This window comes from Serinus canaria, chromosome 10, assembly GCF_022539315.1.
Source record: "Serinus canaria isolate serCan28SL12 chromosome 10, serCan2020, whole genome shotgun sequence".
Classification (NCBI taxonomy): Eukaryota; Metazoa; Chordata; class Aves; order Passeriformes; family Fringillidae; genus Serinus; species Serinus canaria.
Genome location: NC_066324.1, coordinates 17,626,269 through 17,642,395, shown reverse-complemented (window position 1 = coordinate 17,642,395; position 16,127 = coordinate 17,626,269). Strand labels below are relative to the sequence as shown.

At 43.3% G+C, this 16,127-nt stretch overlaps 1 protein-coding gene across 5 annotated transcripts in view; it reads left to right on the top strand.

Moving 5' to 3' along the window:
- Nucleotides 1-16,127, top strand: part of MYO9A (myosin IXA) — a 172,679-nt gene that overhangs the window by 30,065 nt on the left and 126,487 nt on the right. For all 5 annotated transcript variants that reach the window (XM_050978598.1, XM_050978599.1, XM_050978597.1 and 2 more), the window contains exon 2: nucleotides 1,238-2,159. In XM_050978598.1, the coding sequence (XP_050834555.1) occupies nucleotides 1,317-2,159 (843 nt within the window). In that variant the 5' untranslated portion in view covers nucleotides 1,238-1,316. The remainder of the gene's footprint in view (nucleotides 1-1,237; nucleotides 2,160-16,127) is intronic.

Here is a 16,127-nt window from a genome sequence, read left to right as displayed (position 1 = left end):
GTGCGCGTGGCTGGGGATAATATACTTCATGAAATATTGGAGCCAGATACAATACAGCATAAAATAGTGCTGCTCGTTTGAGGGCCTCAGAAATGAAACAATTCTCCAAATCCCAGCCTTGGAGTGGGTTAGAAGATGAGGGTGGCTCTACGTGGACCGAAGGTCCTGGGGGAGACTGCAGGGACAGGGTGACCAGTGAAATGCTTTCCCTGAATGCTCTCGCCAGCATCAAATACCTGAAGTTCCCTAAACCTGTTGTGGGTTTTGACTTCATGTTTTTTTTGACCCTTCTTGAGCATTTTGTTGATGCCAGGAGGGAGCTGTCATAGTTGTGAGGTCTTGCTCCAGTGGGGCAGTGCTCAACAAAAACCTCAACGTTACAAATAACATTAGGATGTGTGTCCATGTAAACTTTAATCTGTATGAAGTGGCACTGCCACCTGATTGCTCAGATCCTCGTTCTGAGGGTCCTGCTTTTCTCCCTAGTTCCCTTTGGTCTTTCTTTTGGAATAACTCTCAACATCTTCCAGGGCAGTTTGGAGTTTGCTAGAACTGGTGGAGCACTGGGGCCCTTGAACTCTGAATTTGCTTTTATCTGGGGCTGCTGGTGGTGCGTTACATTCTTGTAGTGATGAAGTTTGAGAAATCAGCTGCACATTTGATGTTTCGTTGCCAGAGATATGGGTTTGTTTGGTTTTAAGCAGTACAAGAGAAATAAATAGTGCAATGTAGGCAACAAAGGATTTGGTTGCAATAACTCGTATCCAGTGTGAGATATGCACATCTCTGAAAAAGGGTGGCTTAGTAGGGGAAAAAGTGCTGCTGATTAAATCATCATGGGTTAAAAATCTCCTGGACAGGGAGGAAAGGAGTTTATCTCCTCTCATGGAAAAATACATCTGTAGCAAGGGCCAGGTGTGCAGGGGAAGGTGATGGTCATTTTGTTTTAGCAGCTAAAATTTGTGGATGCTGAGTACCACATACCCATGAGGTTGATTCAGGAGGTTGTCTGGTGTGTTGCTCACAAAATTTTCACTGAAAATCAGAGGGTGTTTCTGATACCTCAGACTGGGGGCAAAATCAGCAAAAGCTTGAGGTGCTGTGGGAGGGGGAATAGAGGAAGACTGTGCTGTGTGTGTAGTGTTGGATGTTGAATACCTTTATCTGCTACAGCTTTGGGGTATTCGTAGGATAACACCTCACCTGGTTTTATTTTGGGTTTTTTTTTTTTTTTCAGCCTTGCTAACATGATGACCTGACAAGACAGAGCACAGTCCTGACTATGCAGCCCAGGGACTGATGGGAAAGGATCCAATATGAGTGTGAATGATGTTGGAGGCAGACGACGCTTTGAGGATAGCGAGTACACGCTGCACATCTACCCCGGGAGCATCGCAGAGGGGACAATCTACTGCCCCATCACCGCCAGGAAAACGTCCACGGCCGCCGAGGTCATCGACTCGCTCATCAACAAACTCCAGCTGGAGAAAACAAAATGTTACGTGTTGGCCGAAGTGAAGGAGTTTGGAGGGGAGGAATGGATCCTCAACCCCACGGACTGCCCGGTGCAGCGCATGATGCTGTGGCCGCGCATGGCGCTGGAGAACCGCATCAGCGGCGAGGATTATCGCTTCCTGCTGCGGGAGAAGAACCTGGATGGCTCCATCCACTACGGGAGCCTCCAGTCCTGGCTGCGGGTGACGGAGGAGCGGCGCAGGATGGTGGAGCGGGGCTTCCTCCCCCAGCCCCAGCAGAAGGACTACGACGACTTGTGCGGTTTGCCGGACCTGAACGAGAAAACGCTCCTGGAAAATCTCAGAAACCGCTTCAAGCAGGAAAAAATCTACACCTACGTTGGCAGCATCCTCATTGTTATTAATCCCTTCAAGTTCCTACCTATTTATAACCCCAAGTATGTGAAGATGTACGATAACCATCAGCTGGGCAAGCTGGAGCCCCACATTTACGCTGTGGCAGATGTGGCTTACCATGCTATGCTCCAGAGGAAGAAGAACCAGTGCATCGTGATTTCAGGAGAGAGCGGCTCGGGAAAGACACAGAGCACCAACTTTCTGATTCATCACCTCACCGCCCTCAGCCAGAAGGGATTTGCCAGTGGAGTAGAACAGATTATTCTTGGAGCTGGCCCAGTGCTTGAGGTAACATGGAAACGATAGTAGTGTGGAAATGTTTTAACGGTGAAAAAAACCAAACCTGAGTAGTTGGGATTTTATTTTAACTCTGTGGCTATCTGCTAAATACTGATAATGAAGTGACAACAGCATTAGCAATGAGAGAAGCTTGTGTTTCCACCTATAGAATATTACCTGCTTCCAAAAAAAAAGGAAAAAACAAAAGTACAGCAGATGGCTTGCTGCCAAATTTGTTAATGCTTTGTTTTCACTCAAGTGTTTCTCTGTGCTGGTTTATCTCGGTGGTTTCTCAGTGGGAAAATGGAAATGAGAATTATCAGCAGCAATTTTCTAGTATATTGAAAAGGGATTTCATTGCACACAATGTATTGATAATGCTGTATTTATGGAGTTTCTGTGCAGTCAGCTTCTTTGAGCTGGGGAAGAAATCAAAGGTAACTTTCATGATCAAAATTGTTTTCTAACCATGAGTGCTTGATTTGGCCACTTATTGGTTGCTTTATGAGGACTCTTCCTTTGTAATAGAGGTTAGATAAACTTGGCCATCAACTTTTTCAGGTATGAAACTCTGAAGTGGGATACCAACATTCATTAATTAATTAGTCATGTGTTTGCCCCATAGTGGTTGAGATGGTTTTCCTTGGAATTGCCAGCTTTGCTGGTTAGAATTTTGTTGCCTAAAGCCCATCTGCACACAGGTGATGTGTCAGCTTCAGCCATGCCATTGTTCTTGGAAGGCATGATTCATGGAGGGGGTTTGGTGCATGCATCCTCCCCCTCTCACTCCCTGGAGTTGATGAGAAAACACCAGAGCAGGCTCCTGTAATTAATGGTGGTTCCTGTGGTGATCCACATTGGTGACCACATTCATTTCAGAAAACTGGTATGAAGATTATTGCATTCCACCTCCAGCCCTGTTATTCCACCTGTAGTCCTGTTATTTATTTGAAACACTTCCATGCTCTTTTGTTTTTCACAGGTTGTGTCATGTTGGACCAAGGTCATTTTATAGTTCTCTTTAGCAGTGTCAGAGGGAACATGTCTGTCTAGGTTAGATTTCTGGAGGTGGGGAAGAGAGATCTCTGTGAAAAGAAATGTGGAGGGAAGTTTGGGGAATTGTTTTTTTTCCTTAGATTCTACTTTTCTCAGGAATAGGTTGTCTGTTTGCTTGGCTCTTGGATGGAGAGAGGCATCACAAATGGTTTGCTGGGAATCTTGCTCTGGTGGTGGCCACTCACTTCTTCTGGGGACCATTCATGGAGTGGTTTGGGTTGGAAGGGATCATCCCATTCCACCCCCTGCCACGAGCAGCAACACCTTCCTCTATTCCAGGCTGCTCCAAGCCCTGTCCAACCTGGCCTGGAACACTTCCAGGAATGGGCCTGGAGCTTCTCTGTGCAACTTGTGCCAGGGCCTCTCTGCCATCACAGGGAGTAATTCCTTCCTAATTTTTAATATTCTTTTCCTTTAAAAATCAGCTTTGTAGTTCCTCTCCTTGGTTCCCTTTCCTCTAGCAGAGGTTGCTCAAAGCCCCAGTGTCTGGCAAGTTGTGTGTGCTGGGATGAGGTGGAGGGCAGGGATGCACTCCAGCCTTTTGTTTTCCTTTCGCAAGATCCGCAGCTGTTTTTGAGGGGAAAAAAATCCTGAATCATATCTGTTCTATATTTTTTTTTGCTGTTGGAACAGAAGTTTGCATTCCTTCACTCCAGCAGCTGGACGGCTGCTGTTGTGCTGTGTCTGCTTCCAGGCCTCTTGGAAAAAGTGGGGGTAATCCAGAATTTGTTTTGCTCTGCCAGCACTGGTCCCAAACAGTCACAAATCAGGCAGCCTGAAAGATAAAGTGGCTATATTTCTGCTTTTCCTTCTCTTTCTAGAATTTCCCAAGAAAGGTATCTTCAGAGCAGAGCTTTGGGTTGCATTACTCTGCAAAGCGTTTGCAGATTTGACCTTTTAAGTTGTGGTTGAAATAAACTCTGGAAGTTTAGATGCCAAACTTTTGGGGATGTTTTTTCTTCTTTTCCTTTGTTCTTCTTCTCCCCTCCAGACACCTTCTGCATTCCCTTTGCTTTCCCTTTGCATATTTAAGATCAGATTGTGTTCAGCTCAGGTTTGTCCTTCAGAGGCAGTGACACAGCTCTTTGTGCTGCAACTTCTGATTTAGAAAGAAACAGCTCACTTGGACCCACTGATCTCTTTTTCTGCCTGAAAAGTGTCTCTGGCAGGACAAGTGCATGGAACCTCCTGTTCCTGGGAATGCCTTTGCTGTCATGCTCACACAGCAGGAGCGGAAGTGGAGCAAAATTAAGAATTTCTTTTTTTTTTCTGCAGCTTCTCTGTTTTCCTAATTTACCTTTCATGAACAGCTTCAGGCTATTGTTTGGGATTTTTTTTTTTTTGTTGCATGAGATTCCTGAATCTTGTCCAAATTGGACTTTTGGGGATGGCTGTCAAGACAAGCTGTTACTGCCCTCTGAACAGGGTGACATCATTCACTAGTTGCACGTAGTTTGAGGTGTGTACTGAGACCAGGCGTGTCCTTTTAAAGTGTATTTGATGTAAATCCTAGGGATTTTCTTTTTCTTCTGCTGGGATTTAGTAGGAAAATTTTGTTGTAGTGGTGCTCCTTGGAATGGTTGCAATATGCTTGTTTTGGTGGTAAATGATATTTTAAAATACTTGCATATTTATATATTTTTTCATAAATTATATTTCTTAAATACCATATTAGTTTTTCTAATAACAAGATTCCAATTTTTAAAAAATCAGGTGATTATATTTTCCCTGTTTCTCCCCATTTCCCTATAAAACACATTTTGCCCTGTAAAAACTTGCTTCTTCAGCAGAGCTGAGCTTACTAAAATTTTGCACTCTGGCTCTTTAGTTTCAAGACCAAACTTCTCAAAATCCATAATTTTGTGTAGTTAATTGAGGGAGAGTTCCACATGTGCAGTTCCATTCTGTTTCTGATTGACTCCATGCAATACTTGAGGTGAAGATGACTTCTGCTCATCTTCATCCTCCATCAGGATGTGCCCAGAGTGCCACAGCTCAAGAAGACATTGAGGGGCTGGAGCACCAGGAGCAGCTGAAGGAGCTGGGGAGGCTCAGCCTGGAGAAAAGGAGGCTCAGGGGGGACCTTCTGGCTCTGCACAACTCCTGACAGGAGGGGACAGCCAGATGGAGGACAGGCTCTGCTCCCAGGGAGAGGACAAGAGGAAACGGCCTCAAGATGTGCCAGGGGAGGTTTAGCTTGGAAAAATTTCTTCACACTGGAAAAGATGTGGCTGCTCCATCCCTGGAAGCATTCAGGGTTAGGTTGGAGAGGTTGAACAACCAGGTCTAGTGGAAGGTGTTCCTGCCCAGGGCAGGGGGTTGGATTTAGATGATCTTTGAAGTTCCCTTCCAATCCAAATCATGCCATGATTCAATTTGTGCTCTGCCTGGAGAGCTGTGCTTTATCCCTGCAGGGATATTTTATCCCAGATCTAGGGAACTTGTTGATGTGAACTTGGAACAGTGTTTTAAAACCCTGTATTCTCTTTAATTATATTAGCTAGAAACATCCAGATGAACTTTATGTTGGAATCCCAGCTTGTTTTTATGGACTGTAACCCTTAGAGGTGGGATGTGGATGGGATCATCACCTTGTACTGGTACATGGTACAGCCTGTGAGCATCCTCCTCCATCCTCCTATGCCATGCTTCAGCTTTCTGGGGAGCTCTGAATTAATTTAGAGTTAATTTATTACATCTTCTAATTTATTTTCAATTCTGCATAAAACTGCAAAAGTTGGAAAATCCTCCCTGGCTCAGGTATGCCCAAAGGTCCTCAGACAGGTATTGGATGAACCTTGGTCTCAAGGAGTCTGCACCAGATTGTTTTACCATCGGTCCCTTTCTCAGCATCTCATTTGTCACAGGAGTGCAGCCATGGCAGCTACACACAGCAGATGTGTTGTCTGAGCAGCTGTTTATTTGCCTTTTCAGACATCCCAGTGGGGATCTCTCAGTTGCTTTATTAAAAAAAAAGCCAAGAGCTGTATTCCTGGGAGAGGCCTCGGAGCACAGGCAGTGGCCAAGGGGAGCTGCTGCTGCCCTTCACAGCTGATATGCATCTGCAGCATCTCTGCCAGAAAAAAAAGGGAATTGATTGCTTGAATTGCTTTGGAAAGAATTGCAGAGAGCTTTCTGTAGGCACGGCCCTGCTATTTGCATTGCCAGTGGTGGTGGTTTGCACAGGAACCTGAAGAACAGCAGCTGGAGTTGCTTTTTGGTTTCTGGAGCAGTGTTGTGCAATGTGTGTGTTTTGCTTTTGTGGGGAAGTCAGAGTTGCCACCTGAAGGCCCTTATTTTTTCTTATTGACTTAATCCTGATTGTAGGGTTGTTAGAGGGAAATGCAGGCAGCATCCAGAAGATGTTGGATGTTATTTTCCAGCATTTTGTGCTAATATTCAGGGTCCTCCCAGCTGAATTCAGCCCTGGCAGCTGGAGGTGCAGCCCTGTGAGGTGTGAGCAGAACGACTCCACACTGCTGGACTTGCAGTGGATGCTGCTGAAAGCTTCCAGAACCAAACAAAGAGCCATTGAGTCGAGTTAGAAAAATCAATTAACTGGAATGATCAGGCATGTCCTGGACTTCCAGCAGGTTCTGGTAGCACTGGACAGCACGGAGGGGCCAAAGCTCCCTGTGCATGCAGCCTCTGCTGCTTCTCCTGTGGGTGCTGCCAGACCTGCAGGTATCCTTGGTGGGACCCAGCTCCAGACTCTTAACTCCTGTTCTGTGGAATATAAGGGGATACTCAATTCATATAGGAATTAGGGCACCGTTATTTGCCTGTGAGAAATGACATTTGCAAATGGACCATATTCATATTTTTACCTGGAACAATGCTAATGGGATGTAAGCTTTGACTCTATTCCCTTTTTTTCTCTATTCCTGCTTGAAACAGTATTAATGGGAAATAAAATTTAAGTATATTTACATTTTTACCCTCTATTTGGAACAGAATTAATGGGAGGTAACCAAATTCCATTAAAATGGATTTAACAAAAGAAAATAGATTCTCTGATTCAGTTCACAATGTTCAGTTTCCAGTACACTGATTTTTAAGTAATTTTCTCTCTTGTGGCTCTAGAAGTTTTATATAAAAAAAAAATATATATTTGAAGGGGAGAGGGAATATTTTCTTCTGCTCATTATTCACTTTCAATAATTTTTAACCTATGATATGTGCAATTATCACTGCTCTGCCATCTGAGTTTGGGGTAGGTGTGAACACAGCAGCCAGGATTTTTTTCCCCTCTGCATTCTTGCCTCCCCAGTGCCTGGAAAGGTTAGAGAGAGAGAGCAGCACACGGAGATTATCCAGCTGATGCCTAATGTGGGAAGAATTTGTGCAGGCCTGACACAAAGGACTCCCACAGCAAGGCTCAGGCACCAACTGCTTTTCACCAGCGCTTGCAAAATGCTGGGATTCTTCAGCTGGGGAGGTTTTACAGTTTCAGGCTCTGTATCAAATAGCATCTTGTTCATCCTTATTTCTGACACTGAATTATTCAATATTTTCACTGTAGAGTCTTCCTGCCATATCCAGATGGGCTGTATCAGTGCCTGGGTCTAATATTGTTATTTTTTTCATTACATGCTATCTTCAACAAATATTTCATTACTCCAAAGTCCAGATTATTGCAATTGAATGACAAAAAATGATGTTTCTTCCCTGAGATGACAGTGGGGAGATGGATTTGTTATTAAAGCAGGTTTATATGAAGCTGCTTTTTCTCCACCCTTAAGAATTAGGAGGTATTTTGTTTCCAGGAGGGAAATGCCAAATAAACCCTGCCCTTGTTGGGTGGAGTGCTCACCTTGCAAGGCATCCTGACTTTATGGACCTCTAGATAGCCAGACTTTTATGGATCACCAAGTATCAGGATCTCTGGCTATCCAGATTCTATAAATATTTACATACCTATATAAAATAACCCTGAATCTGACCCTGGCAGGGACCACATGTTTGTGTAAACTGAGATGATGCTCAGTAATACATGATATTAGAGAACAATTTACTTTCTAATACTATTTTTAAAATATCTTCCTCTGACTTACTCCGGCAGTGTTTCTGTTATTTGGGTTTGTATTCAGCTTTTCTGGTAAAACTTGAATATCAAGGTGCAGATTTAACAAAACATGAAGGAAGGGCACATTTTCTGACACCTTATTTTTTCCTTTTTTCTCTCTGTTTAACAAATGCTGTAGTTATAATGTAGCACTTTGATAAATAATGTTTTCAATCAAAGATCATGTTGCTGCTGTTCAGCAAGGCTTCCATGAAAGCTTAATAACCAAGACAAGGACTTTTTATCCTTAATGTGCATAGTTAATACAGCACCATGTTTTTCTAGTCATGGAGTGAGGAGTTAATGCCTTAGTAGGGATTTTGTTTCTTCCCCCTCCCCCTTCTCCCTGTCAAAATACAGATTTTTTTTTTTTTGTTTTCAGGAGCACTTACTGAGACCCTTTTGACTTCTCTGGTGGCTGGGCTGGGTGCTGGGTGGATGCCAGGTGGGTGCTGTGCTGCAGCCCTTGGTGGGGAACAGAAGAGCCTGGGAACAAGGAGCCTTTGTAGGACAGGGACTACACCCAGCTTTGGTGGTAATTTGACAGATTTGGGCTTTTTAACGGTTTCTGCCATCCCTGTGGCTTTTCTGGGCCCAGAATGAGAGTGTTGTCACTTAAACACCTCGGGGAGGGCATTTGGGTTTGCTGCCCCAGGAGCAAATCCCTCTCCTGACAGCTCAATGGCAGTGTCCTACTGAGCTCAGAAATTGTATCCCAAGGGAGCAGATAGGATTTTCTGGCTTTGTCCTCCATGTCTTCAAGGGAGAGAGGCTCCCCCTTCTTATTTATAGGGCAAGAATTGCTACTTGTAACAATAAATTGTTATTGCCCCTAATTTTATAGGGTGGGGGACAGAGAAAGTGTGGTTGGTTCTGGCAGGGACCACAGTGGTGACATGGTCCCACCTCCCTGCTCAGGCAGGGCTGTTCCAGAGCACAGGGCACAGGATTGTGTCCAGACAGCTCTGGAATATCTCCAGTGACTCCACAGCCTCTATGGACAGTCTGTGCAGTGCTCAGCCACTGCACAGTGAAAAGCTTCTTCCTCATGTTCAGGTGGAACTTCCTGGGCTCAGTCCCTGCCCGTGGCTCTGGTGCCATTGCCGGACCCTGCTCTGCCAGGGACACCCAGGGACACTCAGGGATACCCAGGGCTGAGGGCCCCTCTCCAGGCTGAACAGCCCCAGCCCCCTCAGCCTCTCCTCGGCAGGGAGATGCTCCAGGCCCTTCCTCATCCCTGCAGCCTCTGGTGTTCCTGCTCCGCTTTCCACAACTCCCTGACCAGGAGGGTGCAGCCTGGTGGGGGTTGGGCTGTGCTCCCAGGAAAGGAGGGACAGGACAAGTTCTTTGTCTTAAGCTGCCTCAAAGGAGGTTCAGGTTGGACATCAGGAGGAGTTTTTTCACAGAAGGTGGGATTGGGCATTGGAATGGGCTGCCCAGGAAGGAGGTGTCCCCATCCCTGAAGGCGTTGAAGGAATGACTGGACATGCACTCAGTGCTCTGGTCTGGTTGACAAGGTGGTGATCACAGGTTGGATTTGATGATCTCAGAGGTCTTTTCCAATCTCAGTGATTCCAGGATTCTGTGATAACTGCAGCCCTGCAATGTGTACATCTTCCTTCCCTGTATGATTCCTAGGGGAATAGACTTGATAATTCCAGCAACTGAGGGACTGAGACAACTTCATACTTGGGTTGATTCATGCACTGAGGTGTCATAAAAAGAAGCAAACACGATATTTTGGTCCATCTATGCAGAGGTGTGACAGCTGCACCGAGAATACTGACATATCAGGATTAGGAGACCTCCAGCTGAGCTGGTGTTCATGCCTGTGATTGTTACTTTCCAAGGCAGTGGAACACTGAGCAGTGTGATGATGGTCATCTTTTAGGGTCTTGTCACTGCAAATGCCTCAACCCAGGAATTGCTGGGATGGGCATTGTTGTCCACCTCTTCTCCAGCAGGTGGATTGCATTTTTGTTCTTTCAACATCTTAAGGATATAAAGGAGTTTAACCAAGTGCCTCCTGATTTGCCCCAATGGCTTTGTCAAATCCAGGAGGACTCGGTTAAAAGCAGTAAGGCACTTCAGGGAGGCAGAGAGCTGCTCCCATTTGTTTGCTGTTTAAGGTTAAATATTACGTAGAGGTTAAGTTAAAGCTCAGTGGAGGCCAGTGGAACAATCCTGTCCCAATCCCACGTTGCACAAGCCTCACGGGAGCTCATGGCAGCAATTCAGGGTAGGCAAATAAAATCATTGTTTGCCGTGTTTGCAGAAGGGATCTGCCTTAACAGCAGCAGCAGATTGCAGCTCCCTTCTATTCCCTTAATTAAGATGGATGAGGAATCAACGTCGTGCCAGACAGTTGAGCCTTTGGCTTTGTCACTGTGATTGGGGATTTGGACTTCTCTGGGCAGAGGCTGCGATAGGGAAGATGAAAGGGCAAGAAGAATCTGAAGAGTTTCCAACAGTGCAGACTTTTTGTAGATGATTTATTTTTAACATATAAAGTATAAAAACCAAATTATGTCCACTTTGTGTCAGCGAGTTAACAAAGTTCTCTCTCCCTGGGTAGCTGGTGTCCCACCATCACTCCCTGCTCCTGTGAAGCACCTCCTGTTTAGGAGTGAAGAGCCATGGAGAGTGAGGTCTTTCTCCTGTCCAACAAGGATCCCTGTGCTGCCACAGATGAAGGCTTCATCTCATCCTCATCCCAGCCCCGGGAGGACACGAGGCAGGGCAGGATGAGACTTGCCTGCTAGTCCCACCACTTGCAGGCAGCTGTAGCTCAGGGATCTCCTACACTGGCACAGTCTTCATCTAATAATTCTGAATAGGTATTTTAGGGTCAACTTCACTATCAATGGCTATAAGGAAAGCCTGACTAGAGGAAAAGATGTTACAGTATTGATTAAGAGTCAAAATAATTGAAAATTTGGTACAGCACAAGACAAATCAGGATTGTTGGCTGTTATGAAAAACATTATTTATAGTTATAGAACATATATATGTATATATGTTTAAAAAAGGAAAAAAGGAAAAGTTGAGTAATTTCTGCCCATAGGGTAATTAAAAAAAAATATATTTTTTTTGTCAGTGTTGTCCAGATCCACACTATTCTCATTTGAAAGGAGGAAATAAGAATAAAAGAACATGATTCCTGTGCACTGACTTTGTGGTAGACACCAAAGATTTACTGATTGTCCCAAAACAGGCAGATTGACTTAAGGTTTTTAATTGGGAGAAAAATCTTAGCCAAGGATCTCAGTGAAGGATAACAAAGGAGAATGAAAGCAGCTGGGTAAAAATGCTCACATCCAACATAAGGATAAAATGTTTATACTTCATTTCCTTATCACTGAGGAAATCAAAAAGGTTTTTTTGAGAAACAGCAGGTTTGGGGAGCAAAGTTATGGTTTGGTTGGTTGGGAGCTGTCTCCCAAATATTTGTTGCTTGAGTGCTTTCCAAAGCAGAGCAGATCCAGACTTCATTTAAACATCTGATGTACTTGGAGAAGAAATAGAAAAGAAATAAATGAAGAAACAAAAGAAAAAGAGACAAAGCAGATTTCATAACACAAAATCCTCTTTTGAAGAAATTTTTCAGGATTCCAAATATTCTACATACAGGCTGGTAGGTGTAAGGAGTAGTCCTGAGTCTCTCCTGTGGGAAACTGTGGGGTTCAGTTGGGAGTTTTCTTCTTATATGTACAAACTGAATTATCCTTTAATTAAGGAGGTTTGGAAAATAGTCCTGAGGAGCAGAAAATGCACTTTTCTTTTGTTGTTCAGCAAATACAGGGAGAATGGTTTCCATCTGATGGAGATGGGGAAGATTTGGTGCTGTCTCCTTAAAACAACCTTCTCTACAAGGCTCATATCCACTTCTTCATTGAAAGAGAACTTTGCAAACTTTGGAAATACACTTTTCTGGTTTAGTTTAAGGCTCTGAAAAATGTGGAGTTGTAGACATCAGAGTTTGTCTTTATCTCCAAGGCTACGGCCGTGGAGCTGGCGATGCTCGGAGGAATGTGTTTGAATTATTAGGCTGAACTCTGCATTTCTGGGCCAGAGTGTTCCTGGTATTTGGAGGCCTCTGGGATAGAGGTAACCTTGCCAGCAGGTCATAAATTTGAGCCAGGTTTTTTTTTTTTTTAACCTTAGTCAGGAAATTCACGCTGGAGCTTTCCTTAAGCCAGGATTTGCAGTGATCTAATCCCAGCCCGCTGCCAAGCCCGACCTGGGAGTTGTTTTCTGGCGTTTCGTCGCCGTCTCTTTGTTTTGTCCGTCGCTCCATTTCCCCTGCTCCCTGCTTTTCACCAGAGCTGTGAATCAGGAGTGGATGAATGCACACAATCAGCCTGCAGAACCTCACTGCTCGTGGTGGGTGATGGCCAGCACCAGGATGTGCTGTCCAGGGAAAATTATAATGAGCAATTTTAGTTTCTCCAAAAAAGCGCTAGAGGAAAGGCTTCCATGGGATTTGGAAGTTTTGGGACATTTCATACATGAGCAGGTAGAAATCTGCATTGCAGGTGTCATATCAAAATTAAATAAATAAATAAGAACAACAGCTTGTATAATAATCTAAGTTAATATCTCCTATAGTAATAATAATATGTTAATATCTCCTATTGTAATAATAGTATCTTAGTATCTCCTATAATACTGACATATATATTATATGAATACACACATAAATCTGCAGTGCAGGTGTCACATACATATCCAAAATAATATATATAATAGCTGCCCTAATAATAAATGTAATAATAATGGTGTAATTACATTTATATACACACACACACCCCAATCTGCATTGCAGGTGCCAAAGAAGTTCAAAATGACATTTGTAATGATATTTGTTATATTAATATATGTAATGTAATAATATATATGCACAAAGAAAAATCTGCATTGCAGGTGACTCAAAGTAGTCCAAATTTATATATATATTAATATGTCCAGTAATAATCTATGTAATAGCAATATATCTACATACATATGTACAAAACCATCTGTATTGCTGGTGTCATAGGTGTTCATAATTACTATTACTAATAATAATAATACCAACAGCAATAATAATATAACATCTCAGGTGTCATTTAGAACCCCCAAACAATTACTCAGGTAAAACCCCATTGCATTCTCTGGGTCATGGCTTAATGTGAATGTAAAAAGCTTTATTTGAACTTAATTCTCAAGCTATGACAGAAGTAGACCCTTTATGCTATGGAAAAGCACAGCTGTGATGGATAGTTAAAATATTTTGGAGAGTATTTAGCAATGGAAATTTGTCCAATATGTTAATTATTGCATCTGTCAGTGAAATGTGAGGTATGTTTGTTGCATGTTTGGTACAAGTGGAGATGCTGCTCCAGTACATGGCTGCATCCCTGTGATGTGAAATTCATGTGAATTAAGCCAGTTTTAAAGGAATTTCAGTGGATTCCTTGGAATAGCAGCTGCTCCACACTGGGATGCTGATGATGTGTAATTCCCACCAGTGCTGTCAGTGTTGCTGGGCAGTGATTTTTGTGCTGCAAATCCAGCACAAGGTTTATTTTCCCCTTTTTTTTCTGCTTTCTTTCCTGCAAATTGAAGCACACAAAGACCTGCTCCCACCTCCTGTCCAGATTGCCACCGGATCTTTGCTTTAAATCAGAATATTCTATTGCTGGACATGTTAGATTAAAATTGAAATTTTAAAAAATAATATTGTGGAAAGAGAAAGAATTCTAAGTTCTTTCTGGCTAGGGGAATATGTCTAAAACTTCAGCACAGGGTCACCTGCCATTTCCATTGCTGGTGCATATAGCCAGTCAGTCTAAATGCACCCATCATGCAGTAATGCTCCCCATTTTTGCATCATGTAGCTGCTAAAAATGATCAATAACCCAACTCCTGCTTCTCCACCTCGTGCTGCAAATCAGGGGAATGGGGGTGCACCTTCAATTTTGCACAGTGAAACTTCCTAAATTGCCTTCTGTCCATGCACACAAACTGCTTGCCTTCTTGAATGTTCTCAGTGTAACAAGTGGGCATCCAAGAGCTGTTAAACCTGGATTAATCCTGGGCTCGGGCTGCTCCAGGAGGGATTACAAAGCATAATATTGGCATTAAGGCTTTCCAAAGTGCTTACACAGCACAAAGGAACTCGGCCGGCGCCTTTCGGCTCGCGTGCGGCCCTGGGCTGCGAGGGACGACCCGGGGCTTTCTAGAGTTACATCACAATTATAATATTTGTAATCACAGAGATGCAATAGAAATAACCTCCTGGCAGAAGGGAAATATGTGGGTAATGAATGGGTGCGACCTGCCTGTTGCAGTCCTGGGTTTTCGCGCTGGCTCGCGCAGCCCTTCCCGCTTTGCAACATCTGGTTTTCATCTGCTGCAGGAAAGCCAAATGATTTCAGTGAAACTGGAAGAAAACATAATGCCTTTTTGAAAAAAAAAAAAAAAGACAGCTATTGATGTTAGCCTGGTTTTCAGCTGGCGTTAATTAGATTTATCAGCAGGGCTGATCGACAGAGTGGACGCTCACTTGGATGCTTGAGTTAAGGCATCATCCAGCGGACAGCGCGAATAGCGAGGGCCAAGCGCCACGTTTTTCCTTGGAAGAGCTTGAAATGATAAATACCATGAGTTCAGATTACTCTGATTTCTGGTGCATCCCCCAGGTGATGAGTCAGGAGGGAGTAGGGGCACAGAGTGGATTTTTACTGATGGGAGTGGCCTTGCTTCAGTGGTACTCTGGGGTTAAGGATATGGCAATTCCTGCATTGTGTTAGCCTACAACAAAAATGCATTCCCTATTGTCAAATATTTGACAATTCCCTAATTGGAATTGTAATTTATTTTCTTTCAATCTATCTAAAATATTAGATAGATTGAAAGAAAATAAATAAACAATAGGTATGCAAGAAATATTAATAAAATCCAACATATGAGATATAAAAATATGAAATAGGTATAATATATGCATGAGTTATAGAAATATGAAATAAAAATGCATTATTTCTTTTCTGTTTGCCTCTCTAAATCAGAATCAGGTTGGCACTGTGGTCCATTTTCAAGTTTAGAGCAGCGTGGGTCAGCATCTGCTTAATCCCCATCACATTAGAGCCCCCCTGGATGAAGTTTTTTAACTGCACTTTATTGATCTCTGGGCTTTTAAAGACATCCATGAGCTATCAGCAAATGGAGCGTTTGTCCTGCTCTGTGCAGATTGACCCTGTTGGGCAGGGGGTACTTGAGGAATAGGCAGGCTTTTTTGTTCCATCTATGCTGCAACACTCTTGTGGGTTGTTAGATTGTCTCCCCTCAGTGGGCTTTTGATGCTGGGAAAGCTTCATTAAGATAGAATTATGAGTAAGTGAAATATTTCTGGTTTTCCATGTTAACTGTGTCTGTTTGGCAAGAGAAATGGAGCTGGGAGAAGCTTTTTGAATAAGCAGGATGTCTCACCTCCTGGCTTAAGGCATGAGGATCTGTGAGAGCAACTACTGAAGGAGCCATAAGTCTATATTTTGATTTAATGGTTGTACTTTTTAAATTGCTTCATGGTTATCATGTCATAAGATCTTAACCACTAATTTTTCCAAGGAGTTTAATTAAATTTCAAGCTTTCAACTGGAAATTCAAAATAGAAAATAGGTTTGAGCTTACTAATAAGTTTCTTGCTTTGAGAAAAGTCACTTCACCTAATAGAACTATGGAATGGGCAGGGTTGGAAGGACTTTCATTTATTTGACTGGATTCAAACCACAGTTAATTCAACTTCACCCCTGATTGCCAGACCCACACTTCAGTTTCTTACGAGCCAAATTTCTCTGGACAAGGATGCAATTGGA